The sequence below is a fragment of the Ailuropoda melanoleuca genome, chromosome 4, assembly GCF_002007445.2.
Source record: "Ailuropoda melanoleuca isolate Jingjing chromosome 4, ASM200744v2, whole genome shotgun sequence".
In the NCBI taxonomy this organism is placed as follows: Eukaryota; Metazoa; Chordata; class Mammalia; order Carnivora; family Ursidae; genus Ailuropoda; species Ailuropoda melanoleuca.
Genome location: NC_048221.1, coordinates 109,343,578 through 109,370,063, shown reverse-complemented (window position 1 = coordinate 109,370,063; position 26,486 = coordinate 109,343,578). Strand labels below are relative to the sequence as shown.

Below are 26,486 nucleotides of genomic sequence, written 5' to 3'. Positions count from 1 at the left end.
GAAGAACTGTGCATTCCACACCCTGCCCTCCTGGGCACAGGTCAGTGGAACAGCCAGCTGGGCCTTTGCCTGGTCTGGGGATAGCCAGCAGAGAGGGGGGTTTTGGACAAATGAAGCCCAAAACAAAGCATTGCAAGGAGAGGCAAGGAGCACACGGACTAAGCCTGAAGCCGTCCTGGTCATTCCCTTCCCTCAGGCCCACGGAGACCTAGGGAGAAATCGAGGCCCTCATTCCACCTGCCATCTGGCCCCACCTCGTTTGCAGGATGAACTCAAGCTAAGTGGGCATTGCCCCAAGAATCCCACCTCTCCTGCAGGTTGTAAATAAGTCCTGTGAGACTCTTATGGCCTGTTGGCTACTTGGACTTGACAACTGATAACACGGCATCATGGGAGCAGTTTAGGGAAAGCAAGAAGGAAAACATGGTCCTTAGGCTCATTTCTCATCTATGAAGCCACAGTAATAATAGAATCTGGAGCCCCTTAGAGGTTGACACAGCCTGAGCCACCTCTTCCTCCTGAGGCCATTCGTGTGTTAAGAAATGAAGATGGGGCACCTGTGTGGCCCAGATGGTTGAGTGATCAATTCTTGATTTTGGCTCAGGTCATGATCTCAGGGTTGTGAGATGGAGCCTCAAATTGGGCTCTGCGCTGAGTGTGGAGCCTGCTTGGGATTCTCTCCCTATCTCTGCCCTTCCACCCCTCTGCTTGCGTGCACTTGCTCTCTCGAAAAAAAAGAAAAAAAAAAAAAGAAATGAAGATGAGACAAACCATGGTTATAAAAACTTTGGCATATTTTAAACATTTTACATTTAATCAAGTGACATTGGAACATATGTGACAAAGTATAGCACACTCTGCTTAGGCAACTGATAAGAAAGCTGCAGGATTCGTAATGAAGCACAGGGAGTGAGATCCCAGCAGGGACAGAAGTTTTGAGCCGTAAGAGCAGCTTCAACTGGGAAGAAATAGAGAAAAGCTCACGCGTTCCTGAAATGATTCTAACTTTTGCATCATATTCCTGGAGGAGGTGTCACAAAACACTCCACGACAAAAGCTGTTCTACAGCCCTCCCGACGGCCGTCCTGCTGAGATGTGTTTCAGACGAGATGGGGCGCGTTCAGGGTGGTATGGCCGTAGATGCATCAGGTCTGGCTGAATAGCTTGACGGGGGGTGGGGGGAGCTTCACATAATCAGACCACGTGATCACTGGAGGGTCTGCCTTGCCGAGGCCAGGAAGCTCTTGGAGATTACTCTTGGGCAGTGTCTTCTTCCCCCTGTTGGTTGGTTGGTTGGTTTTTTTTCCTTCTTCTTTTTGGATCGGTTTTTACCCTTTTTTTTTTTTTAAAGATTTTATTGATTTATTTGACAGAGATAGAGACAGTCAGTGAGAGAGGGAACACAAGCAGGGGGAGTGGGAGAGGAAGAAGCAGGCTCCCAGCAGAGGAGCCTGATGTGGGGCTCGATCCCACAACGCCGGGATCACGCCCTGAGCCGAAGGCAGACGCTTAACCGCTGTGCCACCCAGGGCGCCCCTGGTTTTTACCCTTTTACCTTATGTCCCAAGACACTTCTTAGGGCTGCTGAGTCCTGTGATCATTGTGTCCACACTCTCCTTGTTTCGCAGGGGCGGGTGAAATGGGATAGTCCATACTGAATGCATTAGGACAGTTCAGGCATATGGCAGATGCTTAAGAAGTACTTGCGTGTTTATCGAATTCTAATCCTGAAATCACTTCTCTTCTGGCCTTCTTTCCTTTCCACAGCAACAGAACCTCCCCTGTTCACATCTCCTTTCTGATTTTTACAAATAGTTTCAAAATTGTTTTTATTGGTGCATAATACACTTACAGAAAAAGTGCACAAAACACGCAGTCCATGAAACTGCCACCCAGGCACAGAATGTTACCAGACGCCCAGTCATTCTCCCACCCTCCTCCCTAATACCTGCTCTCATGCCGTCTTAACCCCATAGGCTGGTTTTGCCTGTTTTTGAATGGATTCCTTTGTGTCTGGCTTCTTTCACTCAACATGAGGTCTGTGACACTCATCCATGTCACTGTGCAGCTGTAGTTCACTCGCTGCTGTGTGGCGTTCCACTCTCTGAATGTGCTACACTTCACCAGTCTATTGCTTCTGGACATTTGAGATCTTTCAATTGGGGTTATATTAAGAACAATACTATGAACATTTTAGAACATGTATTTTGGGGCATCTATATACACTTTAAAAAAAAAAGACTTCATTTATTTGAGAGAGAAAGAGAGAGAGAGAGCGCACATGGGGTGGGGGAGAGAGCAGAGGGACAAGGAGACTCCCCACTGAGCGTGGAGCCTGATGTGGGGCTCCATCCCAGGACCCTGAGATCATGACCTGAGCCAAAGTCAAGATGCTTAACCAACTGAGCCACCCAGGTGCCCCTATATATGCACTTCTATTGGGAATATTGTAGAAGTGTGGGTCATGTGGTCATTTTTGCAGATGATGTCAAGCTATTTTACAAAGTGGTTTAAGCTATTTATATTCCCACCAACAACGGATGCAAGTATGGCTGCTTGTAATTGATGTTTGCATGTATATTATAACACACTTGGTGTTTACATGGTATATATTTTTTCCATCCTTTTATTTTTCTTTCTCACCCTTTTACTTACATATTTATATGTCTTTTACTGTGGTCCTGATTTAGATGGATCTTTTTTTCTTTTAAAGCCCATTCTGAAGTTTGCTGCTTTTGGTGTGTTTAGACTCTTTACATCGAAGGTGATTATTGATATGTTTGGATTTAGGTCTACCATTTTATTTTTGTTTTTTGTTTGTTTGCCCTGTGTTTCATTTCTTTGCTTCCTTGTTCTTGCATTCCTTTGGATTTTTGGGATCTTTTTAGTGTTCCACTTTAACTCATCCACTGAGATTTGACTACGTCTCTTTGCACTGTTTGTTTACAAGTTTGCTCTAGGAGTTACAATATTTGCAGTTAACTTTCCAGTCTACTCAGAATTAATATTTTGCCACTTCAAATGGAATGCAGAAACCTTATGACCATGTAGGCCCCTTTACCTTCTTGTTTTCCAATCGCAGTTGTCATATGTATTGTATACGCATACACTCAAACCCCACCAATGTTATGACTTTCGCTTTCAATTATCACACATACTTTAAAGAACTTAAGAGGGAAAAAAATTGAGTCCATGCAATGAATGTTTTCTGCTTGGTTATTATATTCTTTATTCCCAAAATTTCATTTCCGTTCTTTTTGTATTGTCTGTTACTCTGATGAGACTATCTTTCTATTCATTTCAAGATTTGCCTGTATTTCTTGGAACATGATCGTAATAGCTGCTTTAATGTCTCAGTTTTAATTCTTGTGTCATGTCAGAATTGTCTCTTGATTGTCCTTTTGCCTTTTTCCTTGAGAGATGTGAAGATTTTCCCAGGTCTTCAAATATCATGTAATTTTGGATTGTATCTGGCCATGGGGAATACTGTGACGAGATTCTGGGTCTTGTTTAAATCCTAAACAAATGTTGATTTTTTGGTTTATCAGGAAAATGCCTGGTTAGGTTCCTGCTGCAAGTTGCTCTCTGTCATCTCTGGGATGTAATCACTGACGAACGTCAGTTCAATTTTTAAGGTTTTGCAGTGCAATTCCAATCTGTTCAGTGTGTGTGTGCTCGTCTGGGACTTGCGACCAGTCTGGGACCCTGGAGCTCAGGTCTAAACCATTTAGTATGCTGTGTAGGGTCAGTTTTGGGGTGAGCTCAGGCATTCAGACGCTATTTTAAGGAATCACTTTCTCGAACTCTCTCTTCTCTGTGAATTCCCTAGTGCTTTCCAATTCCCAGGAGACCTTGCTCCCTTCCCCTCTCACCTTGGTTTTCTGGCTGAAAAGCCACGGTTTTAGTTTCCCTGCTTTGGTGTGCCAAAACACACACCCACACCCACACCCACACACACCCACACACATCCTGAGAGACAGAGGGATGGAGACTGAGACAGATAGACAGAGACTGGGGGTGGGGAGGGCAGGGAAGCATCAGGGATTTCCCCCCAATGCTCTTAGGACCCCCGTTTCTGTGGTGGGAGAGAAGGGCTCCCCTCCCAGAGTCCTCGTCATCTGTCTGCCTGCCACTGCCTTTCACCACTACTGTCACTAGATAGCTGAGGGCTGGGACAGGAAAGAATGGGAAAGACAAATAGAAACAGGGCTTTTCCACTCTCTGACCTGGAGGGGCTCTCTTTCCCATTCCTCAGACCAGAAATTGAGGGCTCCTTTTGCAGGTGTGTTTGGTTTGTTTGCTGTGCTCAGTTCTGGCTTCACGGTGTCTCGGAGCCAGGCCTAGAGATAGCAGAGGAAAGAAAACGGATAAGTCACCACGAGTCTCTATTTGCCCAGAACCAGAACTACACCAGCCTGTTTGGATTCTCTGAACCGCACTTATCCCCACCTAGTATTTTTCTTGTTTATGGATTCATTTGCATGTTGTTTGCCTCCCTGCCCACCCCGCTCCTCCCTACCATGTTGGCTTCAGGACAGTGGTCTTTCGTTCATATTGAATACTGCCCAGAATACAGTTGGTGCTCAATAAATGTTTTTGAATGACTGAATCTACACTTTCAGTCATAATGACTTTGGAGACATCTGCTTATCCTTCTGACTCCTCTTCCTCAACCTCTCTGCCCACCAATAAACTGTCTCATACATTTTTCAGAAAAGATTTATTGGTTGCTTGACAAATAAGGTGCAGGCCAGGAGAAAGCCAGAGATGCCTGGAGAAAGGATAGCCAGCTGTAGCCGCTAGGACTCTTCCCATCGCAAGGATTAGGAGAACCCATTCTAACGTGAACAATGGAGGTAATATATTACTTTAGGCAAGTGAGAAGTTCAGAGACAATGTTGCATTCAGGTGAGGCTGGATCCAGCGACTCAAACAATGCTACCGAGTGTCTAGATCCGTCCTGCCTGTCAGCTCCACCTGTCACTGTCCCTGCAGTTAGCCTCATTCTTAACCTCATTCAGTGCTACCCCCACGTACACACAGCTCTAGGCTCTCTCTTCTTGGTGGCAATGTCCCTGCAGCGCACAGTGGCTTCAAGTCTCATGCATTCCACTACACCAGGCAGGGGATGAAAGTGCTCTGGTGAGTAAATCTCCTGGGATTGATTTGCTCTCTGCTGGTCCATTCCCAGTCCCCTCACTGTGACAGGGGAATGGGACATGCTGATCCACTTGGGCCAATCAGAGCCCACCCCTGGAGCTGGGATAAAAGGGTGCGTGTGCGTGTGTGTGTGTGTGTGTGTGTGTGTGTGTATGTAAAGGGGCCTCCTCTAGGGGAAGAGGAATAAAGCTACCAGGAGAGAAGTATATGGATGCTGGGCAGCTGAAGCACCAGCTGGCTACTATAACAACTTTCCACGGCAGAAAAAGTAGCACAGCTCTCTCCCCTTATGCTGCAGGGACCACATACCCCGCTAACTCTAGTCCCTTGATTCAGACTGAGGCGGACTGCAGCTCTACTATCTCTACAAATAAAGTCGTCTCAACTTTCAAATCAGGGAGATAGAATGCGCACACAGATAGGCCCACACTTGGGAGGAGGCTGTGGTTCACGCTGTCTCTGAGGCCATCAGGCAGAACAAAGTCTGGCTCCCAGGATCTGTGGGGTCTGGGCAGGCATGGAACTCGTCAGGGTCAAAGGGTAGCTTCGAGGAAAGAGGAAGGACTCAATGGGATAATATTTGGGTCATCCAGAGATACCTACCTGGAGGAGAGGTCAGAAAGCTTGGAGCCTTTTTCTGCTATCCTCCAAAATGGCCTCTTTGAAAGGACAAAGTTCTGCAAAGTTAATCTCTGCTGGCAAAGTCAGACACAAGTGAGCAGGTTAAGGTCCAGTCTGTCTCCCGAGCATGAGAAACAGACGAAGCAATAGACACACTACCAAAGTCCTGAATTTGAGCTGTATTCCATTTATGATCTTCGCTTTATACTGCTGCCTACAGACCTGCGTGCCCTTATCTGGTGTGTCATCGGGGAGTCATAAAGCCCGAGGTCTCCATTTTCCTAAGTGAGACGGCACAGCCCTTCACTTGCCTCTCACTTGGGGCTCCACCCACCTTCCCTAGCCAAATCTATTGGACGACTATGTTCCAGTATCAGGAGTTCAGACAGCGAGTCTGGATGTTGAGAGATACTAGGTTGTCAAGACCCATGTGTTCCCGAGTTTCAGAGTGAATGGTGGGAGTTCAGATAGTGAGGCATACATCCGAACGCTGATCGGAATCTAGTTGGTCCCCAAGAGTCAGATAGCGGAGGCGGGGGAGAAAGGAAGCAGATCAGGAAAAAAGCTACCCTGACTACTTACTTGGGCCTGGTCTAGTGCTATGAACATTCTGGGCCACAGGAGTGCTGGAATGTAGGTGGTACAGCAAGAACAAAAAGACACAATGAGAGGGAGGCTCTTCTAAAGGTCTGCACTCTTCCTTTGTGGTTCTTGTGTGTGATTATTGTCTACCTCGTGCATTGTAAGTTAGGACAGGGATCAGGTCAGGGCTGCCCCCCTCCCCCCGCGTCCTCAAAGCCGAATGCTGTGCCTGGAGCATAGTAGGTGCTTAGTGAATACCTGCTGAATGAATAAAGGAACAGACAATATAAACCTCAGAGGCTCAGTGCCTTAAGTGAGTAGGGTGCAGGCTCTGAGTCTCTGCTTTGAGGAAACGGAAGAGAAAGCAGCTAGGTGACAGCTAGCTCTGGTCGCCTCCACACCCCAAGAGCACCTCCCAGCTTGGAATGCTTCGCACAAGAGGAAGAGGGGCCAGCTCACGGCAAAGGATATCCTATCCTGCTGCAAACTAACAAAGCCCTTGGCTGGTAGATGACACTTCCAGTTCCCTCCCTTTACAGATGGGTTTCCCAGATGCTACTGGGTTGGCAAGTTAAACCTGCTCTGTTTGCGTGTGGTATATTTCAAATGGTTCCTTGTGAGTTGTTCGGCCTCGTCCCTCACACCATAAAAACCACTCAAGACTGAGATTGTACCCACCCTTTATTCCATGCCCCGTCCCCTCACTATCCAGCCCATGCACGCAGACAAGCGAATCACAACATTTTTCACCTGCAGCAGGTCTGATGGATATGACACTCAATCACTCATAAGAGGCTGGGATGTTGGGGGAGAGAGGGCCATGCAGTTTCCAGCGTCAACCCCCTTCCCTGCCCCCCCCAATGGTTCTGAGGCAGGGAGTCCCCCTGGCCTCACAGGAAGGCAGCACATATGGGGTCACTCGGCAAAGGCCTGCTGATTCCGCTGTTGCCGCTCCCCCACCAAGGCTCTCACAATTAATTCAGCGTTGCCAAGTCACACTCCTTGAAACAGACCCCAGGACTCATTTCCAGGATGTTTTTGGCTGCCTGACAACCTCTTCCTGTTTTGGAAACTAGAAAGTGACATTTTAAAAGCCAGGGAGGTTTCACTATTTTTTTTTTTTTTTTGAAAAAGATTCCATTGACTGAAGAGACAATGTGGAGTGTCTCAATGGCAGAGATATGTTCACCCCTGAGGAACGGTTTCCTCCACTTCGACTAACTGCCTTCGTGCCTCACTTTTTGGCCCAACCATTTCTGAAACTGTTTTCTCTCATGTTCCCATTATTTTCCCCGTGTGTCAGAGACTGTGAAGTTGCTCCTGTTTGTTAATCATGACACATTTCAAACGAACACAGAAGACAGTCTGAAAATACATTCTAAAAAAAGCTTGCTCTCTTCACGTGTACATTCGCTGAAAGGAATTCACCAGCAATGTTTTCTTTCATTCAAAACGCCCAACCTCTGGTTTAAAACTAAGCTAAGTGATTAAAAAAATAAAAAGGTAGAAAAGGGAATTAAAGAGTCTACAAAAGGGGCACCTGGATTGCCCAGTGGGTTAAGTGTCTGCCTTCGGCTCAGGTCATGATCCCAGGGTCCTGGGATTGAGCCCCACATCGGACTCCCTGCTCAGCGGGGAGTCTGCTCCTCCTTTTCCCTCTGCCCCTCTCCCCAGCTTGTGCACTCTCTCTCTCAAATAAACAAATAATATCTTTAAGAAAATAAAGATTCTACCAAAACATGACCTTCACAATGGTGAGTGACATGGTTTCATGGTACCTTCAAACAAGACTACAGGGACCTAAGATGAGGCAGCTTCGTGACACAATGCGGAAAACTCCCGGCACACACTCTCGCCACCTCCATGTGGAAAGGTGGAACCCCTTTCCCTTCAAGCAGGAGCTGGGGAGGCAGTGCCTGGGAAGGGGATGGGGCAGCTGCATCATGACGGCCATAGGAATGGTGTCTGGATGTCCAGCCGCCCACGTGGCACAGAGGGGAGACGGAGAGATTCTTCAGAAAACCACTCTTGGAGATACAGTGAAGTCTCTGTTTCAAGGCCAAGTTCCTTTGTCAGATTTGTGGCTGGGAACCCTGTCATACCATGTTAATTTCTGAGAGGAAGGCCCAAGTGGAGTTTTGATTGAGGGTTTAGGGCAAGCTAAGACGAAGCTGAGGGGTTTCATGATATGATGGATCTCTAAAAGTAAATGCCTCTTCCAAGGCAGCATGTGGTCAGAAAAAGTACCTCAATTGGTACTCTGGCTATTTAGGTTCAACTCTAATTGGTCATGGTTTTTTTTTCAAATGGTCCTCTCGTGTTTTATTTGCACATGCAATTCCTCAACATTTGTCCTGATGAGAGGAGTACCTTAGGCGGCAGAAAATTACACATGGTAGCTTTGCTTGGTATATTAGCTGCGCTCCTTACTAGCTCTGACTTTGGACAAAGTGCTTGACCTCCCTGGCCTGATTCTTCAGCAGTATTATAGGAACAAAATAGTACCTACTTCTGAAAGTAGTTGTGGAGATTGACCTAGTTAACTCTGAATATGCACAGTAGGCACTTCATGAATGCCAGTTGTATTATTACTACTAACAGTGAAGGCTTGGGACAATTCACCAGCGGTCACAAGTTTATCTGAAATGTAACAAAGCTTGGTTTTTTGACATAGGGGTGGGCTAACTCATTCCTCAAAGCCTGAAAGTTTTATGTTTTTTTTTGAAGAGCACTTATATGGACTTGAGATTTATTTATTTTATTTGAGAGAGAAAGAGCGCTTGTATGCAAGAGAGAAAAAGAGAGAGAGAGAGAGAGAGAGTGGGGGAGGGAGAGAGGGAGAGAATCTTCAAGCAGACCCCCTGCTAAGCGCAGAGCCTGATGCGGGACTGGATCCCACAACCCATGAGATCAGGACCTGAGCTGAAACCGAGAGTCAGATGCTCAACCGAGACACCAGGTACCCCTGAGCACTTATATGAAAAGGCAAAACTAGATCCTGCTTTTATATCTAATTAGGATAAAGCACATTCAAATACTAGATTGAATCAAGTGATTAACAGCAGAATTTTCTCCATTTCCCCTTCATTTTACAACATAAATTTTATCACCAATAATCCGACATTTATATATGCTAGATACTAGCCTCTTATCAGACATGATTTGCAACTATTTTCTCCCATTCTGTGGACTGTCTTTTCACTTTTTTTTAAAAAAGATTTTATTTATTTATTCGACAGAGATAGAGACAGCCAGCGAGAGAGGGAACACAAGCAGGGGGAGTGGGAGAGGAAGAAGCAGGCTCATAGCGGAGGAGCCTGATGTGGGGCTCGATCCCGTAACGCCAGGATCACGCCCTGAGCCAAAGGCGGACGCTTAACCGTTGTGCCACCCAGGCGCCCCTTCACTTTCTTTTTCTAAAACATTTTATTTTTTTCATCATGGTGAGTGAACTCTTTAATTTCCATCCCGTTTCCCCTATCCCTAATACCTTACTTCTGGTAACCATTACTTTGTTCTCTATAGTTATGAGTCTGTTTCTTGGTTTGTCTCTCTTTTTCCCTTTGCTCATTTGTTTTCTTAAATTCCACATATGAATGGGATCATACAGTATTTGTCTTTCTCTGACTGACTTATTTCCCTCAGCATTATACTCTCTACCTCCAACCATGTTGTTGCAAATGGCAAGATCTCATTCTTTTTTATGGTAGAAAAATATTCCATTGTATATATACCACATCTTCTTTATCCATTCATCTATTGATGGACACTTGGGTTCTTTCCATAGTTTAGCTATTGTGAATAATGTTGCTATAAACATAGAGGTATAAATGTCCCTTTGAATTAGTTTTTGTATTTTGGGGGTAAATACCCAGTAGTGCTGGATTGTAGAGTAGCTCTATTTTTAATTTTTTGAGGAACTTCCATACTGTTTTCCATAGTGGCTGCACCAGTTTGCATTCCCACCAACAGTGCATGAGGGTTCCCCTTTCTCCACATCCTCACCAACACTTGTTTCTTGTGTTTTTTGATTTTAGCTATTCTGACAGGTAGGAGGTAATATTTCATTGTATTTTGATTTATGTTTCCCTGATGATGAGTGATGTTAAGCAACTTTTCATGTGTCTGTTGGCCATCTGTATGTCTTCTTTGGAGAAATGTCTGTTCGTGCCTTCTGCCCATTTTTGAATTGGATTGTTTTTTGGATACTGAGTTATAAAAATTCTTTATATGTTTTGGATATTAACCCTTTATCGGATAAGTCATTTGCAAATACCTTCTCCCATTCAGTAGGTTTTGTTGTTTCCCTTTTAGTTTTGTTGTTTCCTTCGCTGTGCAGAAGCTTTTTATTTTGATATAGTCCCAATAGTTTATTTGTATTTTCACTTTCTTGAATAATCATAAATGTAGCTTTTGATAAAATCTTGCTCTTACACAAATCTATGGATACACTCAACTTAAATTTAAGTTAGTTGGTTTTGAAAAAAAAATTTCTCTAAATTTCAGTAATACTATTCCTTATAAAATGTATTGTATTGTGTTAACACATATTCAAATTATCAGGTAAGTATTTCTTATAGAAAGTGGTCTGTACAAAAAAGAATAAAGCCTAAGTGATAACATGACAGTTACTTTTGGTTCTGTCATTTTATTCAGGTCATCGAGGAGGGTCCATCAGATTAAGTGGGAAGCTGAGGGTCAAGGGCCACCACTGTCAGGCTGCATTCTTTCTTATTTCACCCAAGAAGTCATAGGTCTGCTCTGAAATGTCGAAAGGTTCATGGACTCCATCTGGCGACAGCAGAGCTTGGAGTGCACCCTCGTTTTCTTGGTTTTGCTTAAGGAAGTCAGCAATAAACTTCCACCGGGCAGCCTCTGTCTCCTCTTCTGCCCACCTGAACGGGGGAAGGAGTGTGGAATGCAGAAGAGGGACCACACAGTCATGGTAAACCAGGAGAAACGTGGCCTTCAGGAACTCTTTGTCTCTCTGGAAAACACCACCACCACAAATAAATGTGAAATGATCTACGTCATTACTTTTTAAGTGTTAAATACTATGAAGTCTATAAACTAAAATCCGTCTAAGGGGTGGAGTGGAGGGTGCCGTTCGTGTCTGGCAAGTAACTGGCTCTGCACCAGCTACTCGGTCAGGAAACAGCACTCTCTGAAGTGGAAGCAAGCAAGAGTCACTACAGAGGAGAGACGAGCTGCTCTCCCTGAGAGTCTGGGAGAGACTCGAGACCAGCGTGTCTCCTAAGCTCCCCTGAGGGTGTCTCACACATTCATGGAGGACACTGCGGTGCTGAAATCTAATTCCAGTGACAAGGGTGTGGTTCCAGGTAAACATAAGTACAACACAATGTGAAGTCAGCTGTATCCACTTAATTAATTACAGCATATCAGAGGCAATGTCAAGTTGATAGAAGAGAAGGGTGGCATGAAATCCAGAGAAAGGACAGCCTGGGAGTAAGAATGTGCAGATCCTCTCCAGATAGCAAGAGTACCGCAGTAGGGACACAACCAGTCAACCCCTGACACTGACAGGCTGGAGTGGGACTCTCAGGGAGCATAGCGACACATATCTACACACAGATACTGCCCCTCCAAGCAACCCTGTGTGTGGGCAATTTCAACAGGCCTGAGGCCCAGCACCTTGTCTAATGCTGCCTTAGAAAAGCATTAATCCTGCCAGTTTTAGCAAAAGTCCAGTGTAGATGGTACTGGTCAAATGGAAGCTCAAATAAGGATATAACACACTTTTTACAATATATAGTGTGCATGTCTCTGTGTGTGGATATACACATATATTACATCTAACACACAGTTCATGTTTCTTAAAATTTTAGGAGCTTTAGTTTGCTCTCCCATGTTCCTTGCAGATAATTAACACTTTTAGATTTGAAGTCCAAAAACCATGGACCATGAGACAAATGCAGCCTGCTACCTCTTCTTGTAAATACAGTTTCAGAGAAACACAGCCGTGCTCAGAGTTTACACGCAGTCTGTAGCTCTCTTGTGCTACCGTGGCAGAGTTGAGTACTGTACCAGAGATCTTACAGCCTGCAAACTCAGAAATATTTACTCTGGCTCCTTACAGAAAACTTTGTGAACCCTGGATCAGAGCAGTGAAGCCATTACTCACTGTTTAATACAAGCTCTGTTTGGTAATCACCAAGCTTCTATGGTAATGTAAGCATGGACCATACATTTTTTCAATGTATTACACTGGCTAGGCCAATTTTCCTTTTCCTTCTCTTAACATGATACGGACTTTGAGAGCTAGAGGATTTTTTTTTAGCAAGAGAAATATGATAGCCAATTGGACACTTTGTTTAGAAACTTCTCAAATAACACTCAGTGATCTGAAATGATTGTTTTGATCAACTGTTTCTTTTTACGTTGGAATCGCTCACCCATACCCTTCTTGGAACATGTCTCTGCAACCATGATGACACAGTTTAACTGGTTAAGAGGGATTATGACTATGGCTACTTTGGCTAAGACAGAGGCATTATTAGCATGTGTAAGCAAGCAGTGAGCACTGCAAATATTCAGTTCAGAGTGAAAAGTCACATTACCTTCTCTGATCTTTTTAATGTGCTTTCTTTCTCAGCCCATGAACTCTAGAAGACAAATAAATACGTTATATTAATTCCAGTGTTCACAAGCCTTCGTCACACTCCTGCAACTTCACAGTAATTAAACATATGGACAGGGTTAAAAACGCTGTATGGACAGCGCATTTCTCCGTGCGCGTACGAAGTGAATCTGTAGGCACCTACTGCTAACGACCCAAAAGCAGATCCACGGGGCAGTGAAAGCTACCTGGGAAGCATCATGATTCTTCCAAGATGAAGCTAATTTAAGAACAGAATCAGTGAAACACTAACATATCCACGCAAAATGCAGAAACATAGCACCCGAACAGTAATAAATAAAATAAATAAAATAAAATACCATATTTCTCTGCAATTCTGTCTGCCGTGATGAAGACAGGGGTTGGGAGGAGATAAATGATATTTACAGCTTTGCAAGTAAATATCCCAATTTGTCCACAAAGCTTCATACAAGCTTCTTTAAAGAAAAAAATGATTTCTCTCATCTATGGAACATAAGAACTAGGAAGATCGGTAGGGGAAGAAAGGGATAAAGAAAGGGGGGGTACAGAAGGGGGAATGAAGCATGAGAGACTATGGACTCTGAGAAACAAACTGAGGGCTTCAGAGGGGAGGGGGGTGGGGGTGTGGGATAGGCTGGTGATGGGTAGTAAGGAGGGCATGTATTGCATGGTGCACTGGGTGTTATACGCAACTAATGAATCATTGAACTTTACATCAAAAACCAGGGATGTACTGTATGGTGACTAACATAATATAATAAAAAAACATTAAAAAAACACCAATATAAGCTAGCACACGCCACAATGCCATATTTGCAAACTAATACAAACTTTACAAATGTCATAGTTTATTAAATGTTCTCAGTCATTGCTGAAGGAGAGGAGATGATGGAGGGACTCTGATAGGGACATCTAATAAATTCAGTAGACAAAAAGAATTTGGTCTCGGGCACCTGGGTAGCTCAGTTGGTTAAGCGTCTGCTTTGGGCTCAGGTCATGATCTCAGGGTCCTGGGATCGAGCCCCACATTGGGCTCCCTGCTCAGCAGGGAGTCTGTTTCTCCTTCTCCCTCTGCTGCTCTCCCTTTTTGTGCTCTCTCATGCTCAAATAAATAAATAATATCTTAAAAAAAAAAAGAAAAAGAAACAGAGTTCAAGTAATCCCACAGAAATATGAATTGAAGACTTTCTCAGCGCCAGTTCTGGGCAAAATGTAATAAGCAAGGGGGGAATGTGCCCATTATTCCAGGCCTCTGTTTCGTGCCTGCCTGCAGGGATTCTCTTGTTGGCGCCTGATCTCATGGATTCCATGAAAGCATCAGCCCTTATCTCAGTAGGGAGGCCCTGAGGTGAAGATGACATTATGGCACCAAGAACAAGATTCTCCATGAAATGAAGGAGAAGTTTCCTACCAAGAGATCACAGGCTGTGCCCTAATGAGCCACGTCTTGGGATGGTCCCATTCACCATGATCTCTTACCATGAATGGTCAGTTATTACCATGAAAGAACCACCTTATGAGACTGTGGTCCACCACCCTATTGACTGCTGCACCTGTGGGTCCTGGAGAGTTTGAAGAGGACCCTAAGGGTCAGGATGCTTTACTAAACAGGCCAGGTACTATTATTGTTGTTATTAAAACACCACCAACAAACTAAACTTAGCTAAGTTGACACCAGGAGGTTCACACACTTCATGATGTAAACTTTAAAAGATATCTGGCTTCACATGACTATCACATAGCAACTTTAGACTTAATGTCTGGTGAAATGTGCCTATTGTTTGTTGTGTCAAGGTCTCACTTCATTTTTCACTGAGCTACCAGCAAGCAGTAAGGTGTTTCACTTACAGTAACTCAGTGGCAAACAGCAAACATGCATGTGTGTGTGTGTGGCATGGCAGGAGGGAGAGGGTAGTTATTACTATACACCAAGATCCACTTCTTCCTTCCTTCTGGAGCAAACAGAAGACTCCATATCCCAGCTCTCCTGAAGGTAAGTGGGGCCACGTGACTGGTTCTGGCCAATGAAACATGAGCAGATATGGCCTATGCCCCCTCAGGGCAAAGGCAGTGGAAAGTCCAAGGACAATCTTCTATTCTCTTTCCCTGCAGGTGCAACTGGCAACACAGGAAGCCACTTGTTCTAGATGATGCTATAAGACAGTAGAGTCTCCACCAGCCTTCAGCCTCAGGTGACCATGGAGCAGGGTCTCCCACTGGTCCATGCTGGAGAGGTGCCACGAGCGAGATATCAACCTGCATCAGCTACCACCGCACAGGCCGGCTTATCCTAAGTAACATGGTATGCCATGAAGACAAGGCTCAAGAGTGTAGGAACAGAGCACTCTTCTTTATTTTTGTTATTTATTGTACAAATAATTAACTGTGGAAACGTTAAGAAAATATAGATAAGATAACACATGATCCAGAGGTAATCAGTATTACTTTTCTAGAGTATATTCTTCCAGATAGTTTTATAGGCAGATATATGAATGTAAATATATATATTTAAATACACTTGCTACAACTCAAATGGTTTGTGTTTGTTTTTCACTTTAATAATGTGTAGGAAAACTTTACCTATGTGCCTCTTCTTCAGCCAGTGGCGGATCTGGATGCCTCCAGAGCTGACCTGCAGTGCCCTTGTCTGGGCTCTCTGCTCATCAGGAAATGCCGCATTTAGACTAGATTAGTGCTAAAGCTCCAGATTCTTTTTTTTTTTTTTTTAAAGATTTTATTTATTTATGTGACAGAGAGACAGCCAGCGAGAAAAGGAACACAGCAGGGGAGTGGGAGAGGAAGAAGCAGGCTTCCCAGCGGAGGAGCCCGATGTGGGACTCGATCCAGGAATGCCGGGATCACGCCCTGAGCCAAAGGCAGACGCTTAACGACTGCGCTACCCAGGCGCCCCTAAAGCTCCAGATTCTATGAGTGTTACACACCTGGAGAAAATGCCAGCACCTACACAGTGCTGTAACCACAGTGAGCTCTTGTAAAATACTTGTCGAATGAAATCAATGGACCTGTGTTCTGTGTAATGACTAGATATTATGATACTAATGACTTTACAGGGGAAAAAGAGAAATTCTGCATTATTTAATGCTAGTGCCAAATGAACTTGTCTGAAGTTATGGATAGTCATATGCCAGTAAGTCTTTTTGCAGAAAACTTCATTGCTACTGTTGACACGCCAAACCTAGCCAAACCATTACACGAAATCAGCTTCAAAGTCTAGTAAAAATCTTTGTTAGTGATTGCTTCCTCCTTCCATTTCTCTGTCAGGCCCACAGGACCTCTATCCTTATTGACAGGAATCACCTCCTAGCATAGCTCACCTCCCTCCTGCACGGGTACGTCTCTGCCTGTGTGTCAGAGGCTTTCTGAAAGCAGAACCCTGTACCAATTACCTGCCGCCTACCATACACACTCTTCACTGGCAACATGAGACTCACATCCACTTTGCCTATCCGCAGATGACATTCTACTTGCCCAGCTGGATTCTTTACTCTTCTTAAGAGCAAACAGAATACTCTCTATTCCTTCCTGCTTCAAAACATTGGTTCATGCTGATCCTTCTACCTGTCGTCTTCTCTCCCATCTCAGCATGTCAAAATCCAACGTGGCTCCAGCTTTTTATTAGGTCTATCTCACTGAGGACCTCTTATGAAATAGGTTACCGATCCTCATTTACTGCCCTCTTTAAATCTTCAAGGACCTGGATTATACATCCCCGATGGCACTTATCATGGTATTGGAGTGCTGCCTTACAGGCATAATGGACTCCTAGTATTTGTTGACTCTGATATATTAAGTTCAAAAAATAGCTGAAACTAATGGTTTCATATGGTTGAAACTAATATCCTGTTGCTATTTCATATAGCAGACAGTATATGTTGAATTAAAATAAAAATTAAATGCATGCCCTGATTCTCCTCTGAAAGGTCGGTTGATTTATCTAACAAACCACTTTGGATTTTTGCTCTTAGGACACAATCAGTGGCCATCTTAAGTCAAGGACTAAACAACAGGCAAGAGATTGCAATAGTGTGCATAGTGGGCACTCCATCTGCTTTTCGGGGCAGGGGAGGCAGCCCTGGGAAGTAGCATTCATACAAAGGAAGGAAGGATGAGACCAAGTTAACTAGACAATGGAGAGGGGTTAGGAGGCACTGTCCAAATAGTGAAGAACCCCAAACAAACCCTAGAGCAGATGTCAGAATTCACTAACATGGTGTGTTTGTTTAACTGCTTTCAGAACCCATCAGGTTTCCATCATGATGTGTGGTACCCACCCTGAGAGCGTCCATCATGTCAGGCTGCTCCAAGAGCTGGGGGAAGGTGGCCAACACTAGGTTACTAACTAAATCTGAAATACAAAAGAACAAAAAGGATTTTAATTAACTTCGTCCAATGTATTTGACTGCAACAGACATAAAAACATTCATTCAGATGAAAATTACTGTGCCACATGATTTATTGATAACACATTCTACACACTTTAACCTCTAGGAGGGCTCAAAGCTTTCTGCTTAACTTCCATCCATCCCTATGTCCATACCCCAGGGAATTCTGAAATGAGTCTTGTACCAAGTAGAGAGAGCTTGTAGGGTGAAAGTAAAGTGGCTCTGAACAGAATAAAACTAGAAAATTTAGTTCTTCTTTCTTTGCTATTTTCCAATCTTTCTTCCTTATGACATAACAGCAGTATAGTAAAAGGAACTAGTTAGAGAACTTTTACAACTCAACACCAAAAAGCCAAATAAGCCAATTAAAAAATGGGCAGAAGACATAAACAGACATTTCTCCAAAGAAGACATACAGATGGCCAACAGACACATGAAAAGATGCTCAATATAACTAATCATCAAGAACATGAAAATCAAAACCAGGATGTGAGGGGCGCCTAGGTGGCTCGGTCGGTTAAGCGTCTAACTCTTGACTTCAGCTCAGATCATGATCTCAGGCCGTGAGATCAAGCCCTGCATTGGGCTCCATGCTGGGCGTGGAGTCTGCTTAAGATTCTCTCTCTCACTTGCCCTTTGCCCCTCCCCCACCCATTCGCACTCTCTCTAAAAAAAAAAACAAAACAAAAAAAACAAACCTCAAACCGCAGCAAGATATCACCTTGCACCTGTCACAATGGCTAAAATAAAAAACACAAGAAACAAGAAGTATTGGCAAGGATGTGGAGAAAATGGAACCCCATGCACTACTGGTGGGAATGCAAACTGGGGCAGACACTGTGGGAAACCGTGGAAGGTCTTCAAAAAATTAAAAATGGAATTATCACATGATCCAGCAGTTCCACTAGTGGTAATTACCCAAAGACTCTGAAAACACTAATTTGAAAAGATATATGTGCCTCCATGTTTACTGCAGCATTATTCACAATAGCCAAATTATGGAAGCAGCCCAGTATCCATAGACTGATGAATGGGTACAGAAGAGATACACACACAGACTACAGACACACAGACACAGACACACACACACACACAGACACTGGAATATTATTCAGCCATAAAAAAGAATGAAATCTCGCCAACTGCAATACCATGGATGGATCTAGAAGGTATAATGCTAAGCAAAATAAGTCAGAGAAAGACAAATCCCATATGATTTCACTCATATATGGAATTTAAGAAACAAAACAAACAAACAAAGAGGAAAAGAGAAACTGAGAAACAGACTCTTAACTACAGAAAACAAACTAATGGTTACCAGAAGGAAGGTGGATGGGGGATGGGTGAAATAGATGAAGGGGATGAAGAGTACACTTATCGCAATGAGCACTGAGTAATGTATAGAAGCGCTGAATCACTATATGGTACACCTGAAACTAATATAACGCTGTGTATTAACTATACTAGAATTAAAAAAAAAAAAAGGAACCAGTTAGGAGGCACCTCTGCTCTCAGAAGGTTGAACAGGAACCAATTAGTGCCAGGGGACAGGAGACGTGGGACAGGCTGCTCAGGCTTGACTCCAGTCCACCAGAGCTCGGGGAAGGACCCCAGAACTGGTATTTGGGGTCAATGGATGGTGGTGGATAAAAATGAAAGGAATCAGGAGTTGAGGATTCTAGCCATAGGCCTAAATACCGTGTAGGAGAATACTGATATTCCACAATAAATAATGGCACATGAAAGATCTGTGCAAAGAAGCACAGCAGGAAGGACACTATTGAAATGGCATGGGCAATATAGTCTACGGCCTTGTGTCCTCAGTAGAGAAAAATCCTTCCTCTAGGTCTTACCAGGTTTATTCTGATGGTCAGATTCAAATGATGACAACGATTCTGAGTAATCTCCTTACCAACAGAAAAGCTAATAAGCCTTATCCTCTCTAAGAAGCCATATCATTCATGAAATTTTTCTAGAGTCATTGAAATAAATTCAAAGGCAAGTGATGATGAAAAAGCTTAAAGTGTCCTTCCCTTGGAGTTATAATTATTCCTTGAGAAAAGGTGGTACTTCCCTGACACAGAGTTCCATTTCTATTTTCCTATCTGGTGCTCAGTCCCTGGGAAAGGACTCCTGTCTCACCATGAACTCTACTTATTCATAAGTGCTAAGCCATTGTAGGGCTCTTGGTCTTACTCCAGCCACACTAGACCGCTTTCAACTGTGATCCCTCCAACATACTTGGGTTGTCTTGCCTCGGGTGTTCAGATACACTGGCCCCTCTGCCCAGACACGCTCTTCCCACACACCTCTAACTCCTCTCTCAGGTCTTATCTTAAATGTTACTTGCCTACAGACTTCCCTAAGGTCTTCCTAGTGTATGCTCATGTTGGCTTTCTTCCTTTAGAACACTTATTTTAGAAGGTTTAAAAGGGTTATTCATATAATTTTGTGTTTGAAGTCTTGTCACTCCACCAGGGTAGGGATACCCATGCTTGTCATATCCATCACCGGGCCTAGTACAATGCCTAGCATATAGGAGGCACTCAATACATATCTGCTTATTGATTTACTGAATTCAAAGACTAGTCATTAAAATTAAATTTTTTTTTTAGAGGCAATTCTTTTTCTTTTCTTTTCTTTCTCTCTCTTTTTTTTTTTTTTTAAGATTTTAGTTATTTATTCCAGGGAGGGGGGAGGGACGGAGGAAGAGGGATAAGCAGACTCTGTCCTGAGTGTGGAGCCCGACACAGGGCTCAATCCCAGGACCCTGAGATCATGACCTGAACCAAAACCAAGAGTTGGATGCTTAACCCACTGAGCCACCCATGCACCCCTAGAGGCAATTCTTATAACACATGTATATCTGTTTGCAAGTTCAATCATGTGTGACAACTCTTTGATTTTTTTAAAAATTAGTTTTTAACAGTTTACCGGGAAAAAGTTTCAAGCTCACAAAGAAGATACAAGAATAAAAATAGAACACCTGAATACCTCTTACCTATATTTAATTTTTCCTAATCAGTTGATATTAAAACTTCATGCATTAAGAATCAGTTATTTTGGGTGATTTTGGTCTCTTCCCAAAAAGATGATGTACATGCCAAACGTGGTAAAACCAGGTTATTCAAGACATTGAGGGAAAACATCTGAGTTTCAAGATCTCAAATTTCCAGAATTTCTAATGTGAAAATATGCATACTGTAAATAACTGAATATATACTGAGCTTACACAGGGTATACACAGGTGCACAATGGAGTACAATGCTGTGCATCTGAGGTAATCTATTGACATTGATGCCATTCTAAATATTTTACTCCAAATGTCATCTTCAGAAGCAGAAGATAAAGGATGGTGTAGGTTATATTTACTCAAAGCATGATGCATTATTGTACGTAAGGAACTTGCAAAGACACTTACCAGTGCTTTGCGTGCTCATCCTGTCTTTCAGGAGTACATCTCCGAGAATTTGGCGATAAAATATCAACAAGTGAATGGAACACATACTTCCAATTAATGTTTCTGGCAGTAAACTGTTAAAGAAGAAGCACATGTATTCATTAAACAACCCCCTACAATCCAACTTACAGTGTTTTTAAAATATATACTTACTACTTTAATGAACAGTTCCAAATTTTGCTTCATTACTGAAAATTTTTTAAAAAATTTTAAAGAAAATTTCCCCTATAAGTTGCCTACAGTAAACTTCAGAAAACTAACATTTCTTTTTTTTAAAGTAATATTTCTATCTGTACACCTTCAAGTCTAAACTGTTTTGCCAGTCTTCTGTTTTCATTTTAGCATATACACCCATGTTAAATGTTAAAAAAAAAAAGAAAAGTCATCAATTAAGTGTTTAGGGGAGAAAGGGACTAGTCAGCTATAAGTTTTGACAAAGCCATGTGGCCACCCCTCCTGACTGGATGAATGAAGAGGAAACAGGAGTTCAGACTATTCATGGTGCCAGGTGGAACTTGGGAGGGTGCAGCAGACCTGGACTGAATTCCTAGCTATTGTGGTTTTGGGTTAATTAATTATTGTCCTTGTGTTTTGGTTTCCTCATTTGTAGAATGCAGGTAGTAATACCTCCATTTCAGAGGCTTACTAAAAGGATTAAATTGAGTTAAGTGTGAAGTGCTTAATGTAATGCCTGGTCCATAGTAGGAGCTCAAAAACCAAAGAAATTTTCAATATTGATGGTAAGTTGGTATCCGTTTAAAATAGACTGTTATAACTTAAAGATGTTAATGTAATTCCCCATAATAACCACAAAGAAAAAAAAATCTATTGAATATAGACAAAGAAAATGAAAAAGGAATAAAAATGTGTCACTACAAAAAAATTAATTAAACACGAAGGAAGGCATTAAGGGAGGAAATGAGGCACAGTGCCCCAGAGTTCCTCCAGAAGATGTACAAAAAAACAAATAACAAAATGGCAATACTAAGTTGTTCCCTATCAGTGATTACTTTAAACATAAATGGATTAAACTCCCCAATCAAATGACACAGATTGGCAGAATGAACAGAAAAACAGGATCTAACTATATTCTATCTACAAGAAGCTGACTTTAGATCTATGGACACTCATGGGTTGAAAATGAAAGGATAGACAAAGACACTCCATGCAAATAGTAAATAGAAGAGGGCAGGGTGGCTATAATAATATCAGACAAAATAGACTTTAAGTAAAAAAAAAAAACTGTTAAAAGAGACAAAGAAGGATATTATATGATGATAAAAGGGTCAATGCACCAAGAAGATACAAAAATTATAACATATACAACAAATATTAGAGCTCTTAAATATAGGAAGCAGACATCAACAAAACTGAGGAGAGAAATACACAGATCTACAATCAGAGTAAGAGACTCTAATACACCACTTTCAATAAAGAACAACCAGACAAAAGATCTATAAGGAAATAGAAGACAACATTGTAGACCAACTGTAACTAAAACATATACAGAACACTTTGCTCAGTAATAGCAGAATACACATTTTTCTCATGTGTACATGGGACATTCTCCAGGACAGGCTACAACACCAGTCTTAATGTTAGGCTGTTAGGCTACATATGTTAGCCTACAACACCAGTCTTAATAATTTAAAAGATTAAAATCATACAAAGTATCTTTTCTGATCACAATGGAATGAAATTAGAAATCAACAGCAGAAGGAAAACTAGAAAATTCCAAATATGTGGCGATTAAACATCACACTTTTACGTAATCAATGGCTCAAAGAAGAATTCACAAGGAAAACTAGAAAATATCTTGAGACAAATAAAATGAAAGCAAACATAACAAAACTTATGAGATGCAGTGAAAGCAGTGCTAAGAGGGAAAGTTTATAGCTTAAAATGCTTACATTAATAAAAAAGAAAGATCTCAAATCAACCCCCTAACTTTAAACCTTAAGGAACTAGGAAAGACAAAAAACAAATGAAACCTAAATGTAGCAAAAGGAAAGAAATAATAAAGATTAGTGCAGAGATGAACAAAACAGAACAGAAAACAACAGAGAAAATCAATGAAAACAAGGATTGTTTCTTTGCAAAGATCAACAAAATCGACACCTTTAGCTAGAGGACTAAGAAAAAAAGAAGATTCAAGTTATAAAATCAGAAATGAAGAGATGTTACTACTGATTTTACAAAAATAAAAAAGGATTGTAAGGCAGTACTATGAATAATTATATATCCACAAGTTGGATAATCTAGACGAAATGGACAAATTCCTAGAAACACAAAACCTACCAAGGCCGAATCAGGAATAAATAGAAAATCTGAATAGATTTATAACTAGTAAGGAGATTGAATCAGTAATCAAAGACCTCCCAATGAATAAAACCCCAGAACCAGATGGCTTCACTGGTTTATACACACTATGAACAAGTGGAATCGATTCCTGGAATGCAAGGATGGTTCAACATTAAAAAATCAATCAGTGTGATACACTACATTAACAGAATGAAGGAAAAAACCCAAGTGATCTTCTCAACTGATGCTGAAAAAGAATTTGACAAAATTCCATACCTTTTCATAATAAAAGCACTCAACAATCCTAGGAATAGAAGAAAACTACTTCCACATAATAAAGGCCATTTGTGAAAATCCCACAGCTAACATCATATTCAATGGTGAAAGACCATAAGATTTTTCCATTAAGATCAGAAACAACACAAGGATGCCTGTTTTCACCACTTTTACTCAACATAGTAGAGTCCTAGCCACAGCCCGAGGCAAGAAAGAGGACCAAAAGGCATCCAAATTGGAAAAGAAGAAGAAAAATTATCTCTGCTCACAGAAAACATGGTCTTATATGTACAAAACCCTAAAGATCCCACAAAAAAACTGTTCAAATAAACAAATTCAGCAAAGCTGTAGGATATAAAATCAGCATACAAAAATTAGTCATGTTTCCATACACTAATAATAAACAATTTGAAAACAAAATTAAAACCAATTCCATACACAATAACATCAAAAAGAAGAAAATACTTATAAAAATAGAAACAAAATTTCAATATTATTTCAAAAATGATAATCTGGAAACACGACAAGTGAGTGTTTTAAAATCCTGACACATGACACATAATAAGTGCCTACTGGGAATATACTGAGCACAAGAGCTAACGTTAGAAGATATTCAAGAAAATGTCTTGAATCATTCTAAATATACATTTTCTAAATACTATTTTTAGAAATATGTGAACTCTGTTATTAAGCATAAAGAATGACTACACAGGAAATCTTGAAAACCTTGCAAACCATGTCTTGTTATTAAGGAGGAAAATACTTTTGGGCTAAGAAAAACCATCAAAAGTTAAAAAAAGAGACTTCAACTTTTGTAAATTAATCCTTTATTTTAATTTCTAGAATAAGTATTTTAGAAGGGAACACTAGTCACAGAGGTGACGTTCAGGCTTCCAGCCTGTTGGAAGAGAACAGAACGAATATGATCCCTATGGCGGTGCAGGGGCAATGGGTTCCCGAGGGGTAGCTTTATGGAATTTAGTAAGTATCCTTGACCACTTCCTAACCCCGGCATTTTTAGAAACATACATAAAATGCAAGACAGGTTCTCTGACATGCATACAGGGCATCAGGCACACAAAGTTAGAAATTGTTATTTTCCACCGCTGCTACGATGCTGGTCTTGTGTTCGACCTGGATTTCAAAGACTGGTTGTGGCGGATCAGTTAAGCTGCCTGATGTCACCACATGCCTGCTCAGTGTTCAGCTGATATTCCTAAGGCTTGTTCCACATCCTGTCCTCTGGTCTGTGGCCCATTTGGGCAGTGTTTCGGCTGCATGCCCAAACCATGGCTCATGCTGAAGAACAGCCAGTGACTTTGCTAGAGGAAGGGGTGGAACCTTCCTTCCATTTTTCCCTCTCCTCTCACAGACCCGCCTGCTCTGTCTGGCTGGCCTCGCTGCCAGCCTGTGGTAGAGGCCTTCGTTCCTCCCACAGTGTGGGCACTCCTTTCCTTCTGGCGCTTCCCCACAACATGAGGCAGCCCTGCTGCACTTTATTAGTTTTCTTTAGGGAAATTCTCTGATTTTCCCAAACCCAAGATGACCAGAAAGCTCTGGGCTACGGAGGTTGGCTAAGCTGAAGAAGTAAAACTGTGTTTCTTTGTAATCTCACAGATTCCCCAGCAAACTCTGATGGCGGAAGTGCAATGGATGTAATCATGGGCCCTAGGCTGGTAACACGATTACCTCATTTATTTTTAGAAACAATACAATGGAAGTGAAAGAGAAAAAAAAGATCAGAGACCTCAAAAAGGCAAAGACAAACAAGTTTATAGCACATTTATACACATGCACACAGCCTACTTCTATAGACCAGTATTTCTTGGGATTCTGAACTCATGCACTGGGAGTCTGGGTCGAAATTCAGAGCTTGCCCTCATCAGGGGCTTAAAAACATGCCTTTGGCCAAATCACATCAGGGTAAAAACCCCATTGAAAAATAACTCCAAAATTAGAATGGCAAGTCTCAGTGAAACTGAAGGATCTCTTTGCTCCCTCTTTCATCTCACGCTGACAGGGCCACCATGATTACAACCATCTCCATAAAAGGAGTCCCATGGGCAGGATTCTGGTGCTGCTTCTTTGGAAAGGAGACAAATCTTCATTGGTTAATTTGCATTTTTGCGGGTCTCCAGACATCCAAAGGTACGCACACACGTAAGATTGCTGGCTGGTGAGAGGGCTGTATGAAGCCAACTAGCAGGGGCACTGGGGAAAAATGGGCGGGAAGGCAAACTCTCACTGGGCTTCCCACCCTTGTGTCTGTGCGCACTGTTGTATCTTGCTTGGCATAATGTTAAAAGCCTCTGTCTTTTCTTCTTTAAGCAGAGGAATCTGGCCAAACAAAGGTGGAGTTCTTAAGCAAGGGAGGGTGGGGAGAGAGGTGGGATGTACTTTTGAAGGAGAAGAGGAGGGCTGTTGGTATCATTATTTGCCTTCCTCCCATCCACTTGAAGGTGGCAGTCAGGGGCAGAGAGGGGACTGAGATGGATCAGTCCTGCCTCAGTCTCCACCTCCACGGTATGCAGGCGCAGGGCAGAGATGACCAAAAGCACCCATGCTGGTACCTAGCCTCTCCCCCTGGACCTATAGCACAGCCCTCACATCACAGCCCATGGGCTCTGCAGTGAGGCATGGGCCTCTGGATTCTCTGTGCCCATGGCCTGGTGTCTGTGAGAGCCAGCCTGAGCCTAGGCTGTACCAGAGAGTTGCCCCAACCCACACTTGACACTACCAGGCATACACATTTCTGGATCATGCAAAGTAGAGTGGCAATGCTCAGGTGCCCCTCTGGGCTCTAGGAGGAGAGAAGAATACATACCAAGATAAGGTGGGGGGACTTCAGGGACAGCAGGAGGCAGAGCAGAGGTCCTAAGAAGTACACTTTTACCTAGCAGGAAGAATTCTACCTTGAAATTATTTAGCAAACATCTTTCAGGTGCCTAGTATGTGCTGTTGAGGTCTGGAGGGCAAGAACTCAGGACCTTTCTCTGAGAACCAGCATACAGAACACTCACTGCTTTGGAAGCATGGGCCTGCCTACCTGACCTCTGTACTGCCC

At 42.6% G+C, this 26,486-nt stretch overlaps 1 protein-coding gene across 2 annotated transcripts in view; it reads right to left on the bottom strand.

The window, feature by feature from the left end:
* Positions 1-11,000: 11,000 nt before the first annotated feature.
* The window catches only part of NPHP1 (nephrocystin 1), a 58,834-nt gene continuing 43,348 nt past the window's right edge, over positions 11,001-26,486 (bottom strand). For both annotated transcript variants that reach the window (XM_019807791.2, XM_011234541.3), the window contains exons 17-20: positions 20,807-20,919; positions 17,275-17,348; positions 12,942-12,986; positions 11,001-11,350 (exon numbers count right to left, since the gene is read on the bottom strand). In XM_019807791.2, coding sequence (XP_019663350.1) covers positions 11,078-11,350; positions 12,942-12,986; positions 17,275-17,348; positions 20,807-20,919 — 505 coding nt within the window. In that variant the 3' untranslated portion in view covers positions 11,001-11,077. The remainder of the gene's footprint in view (positions 11,351-12,941; positions 12,987-17,274; positions 17,349-20,806; positions 20,920-26,486) is intronic.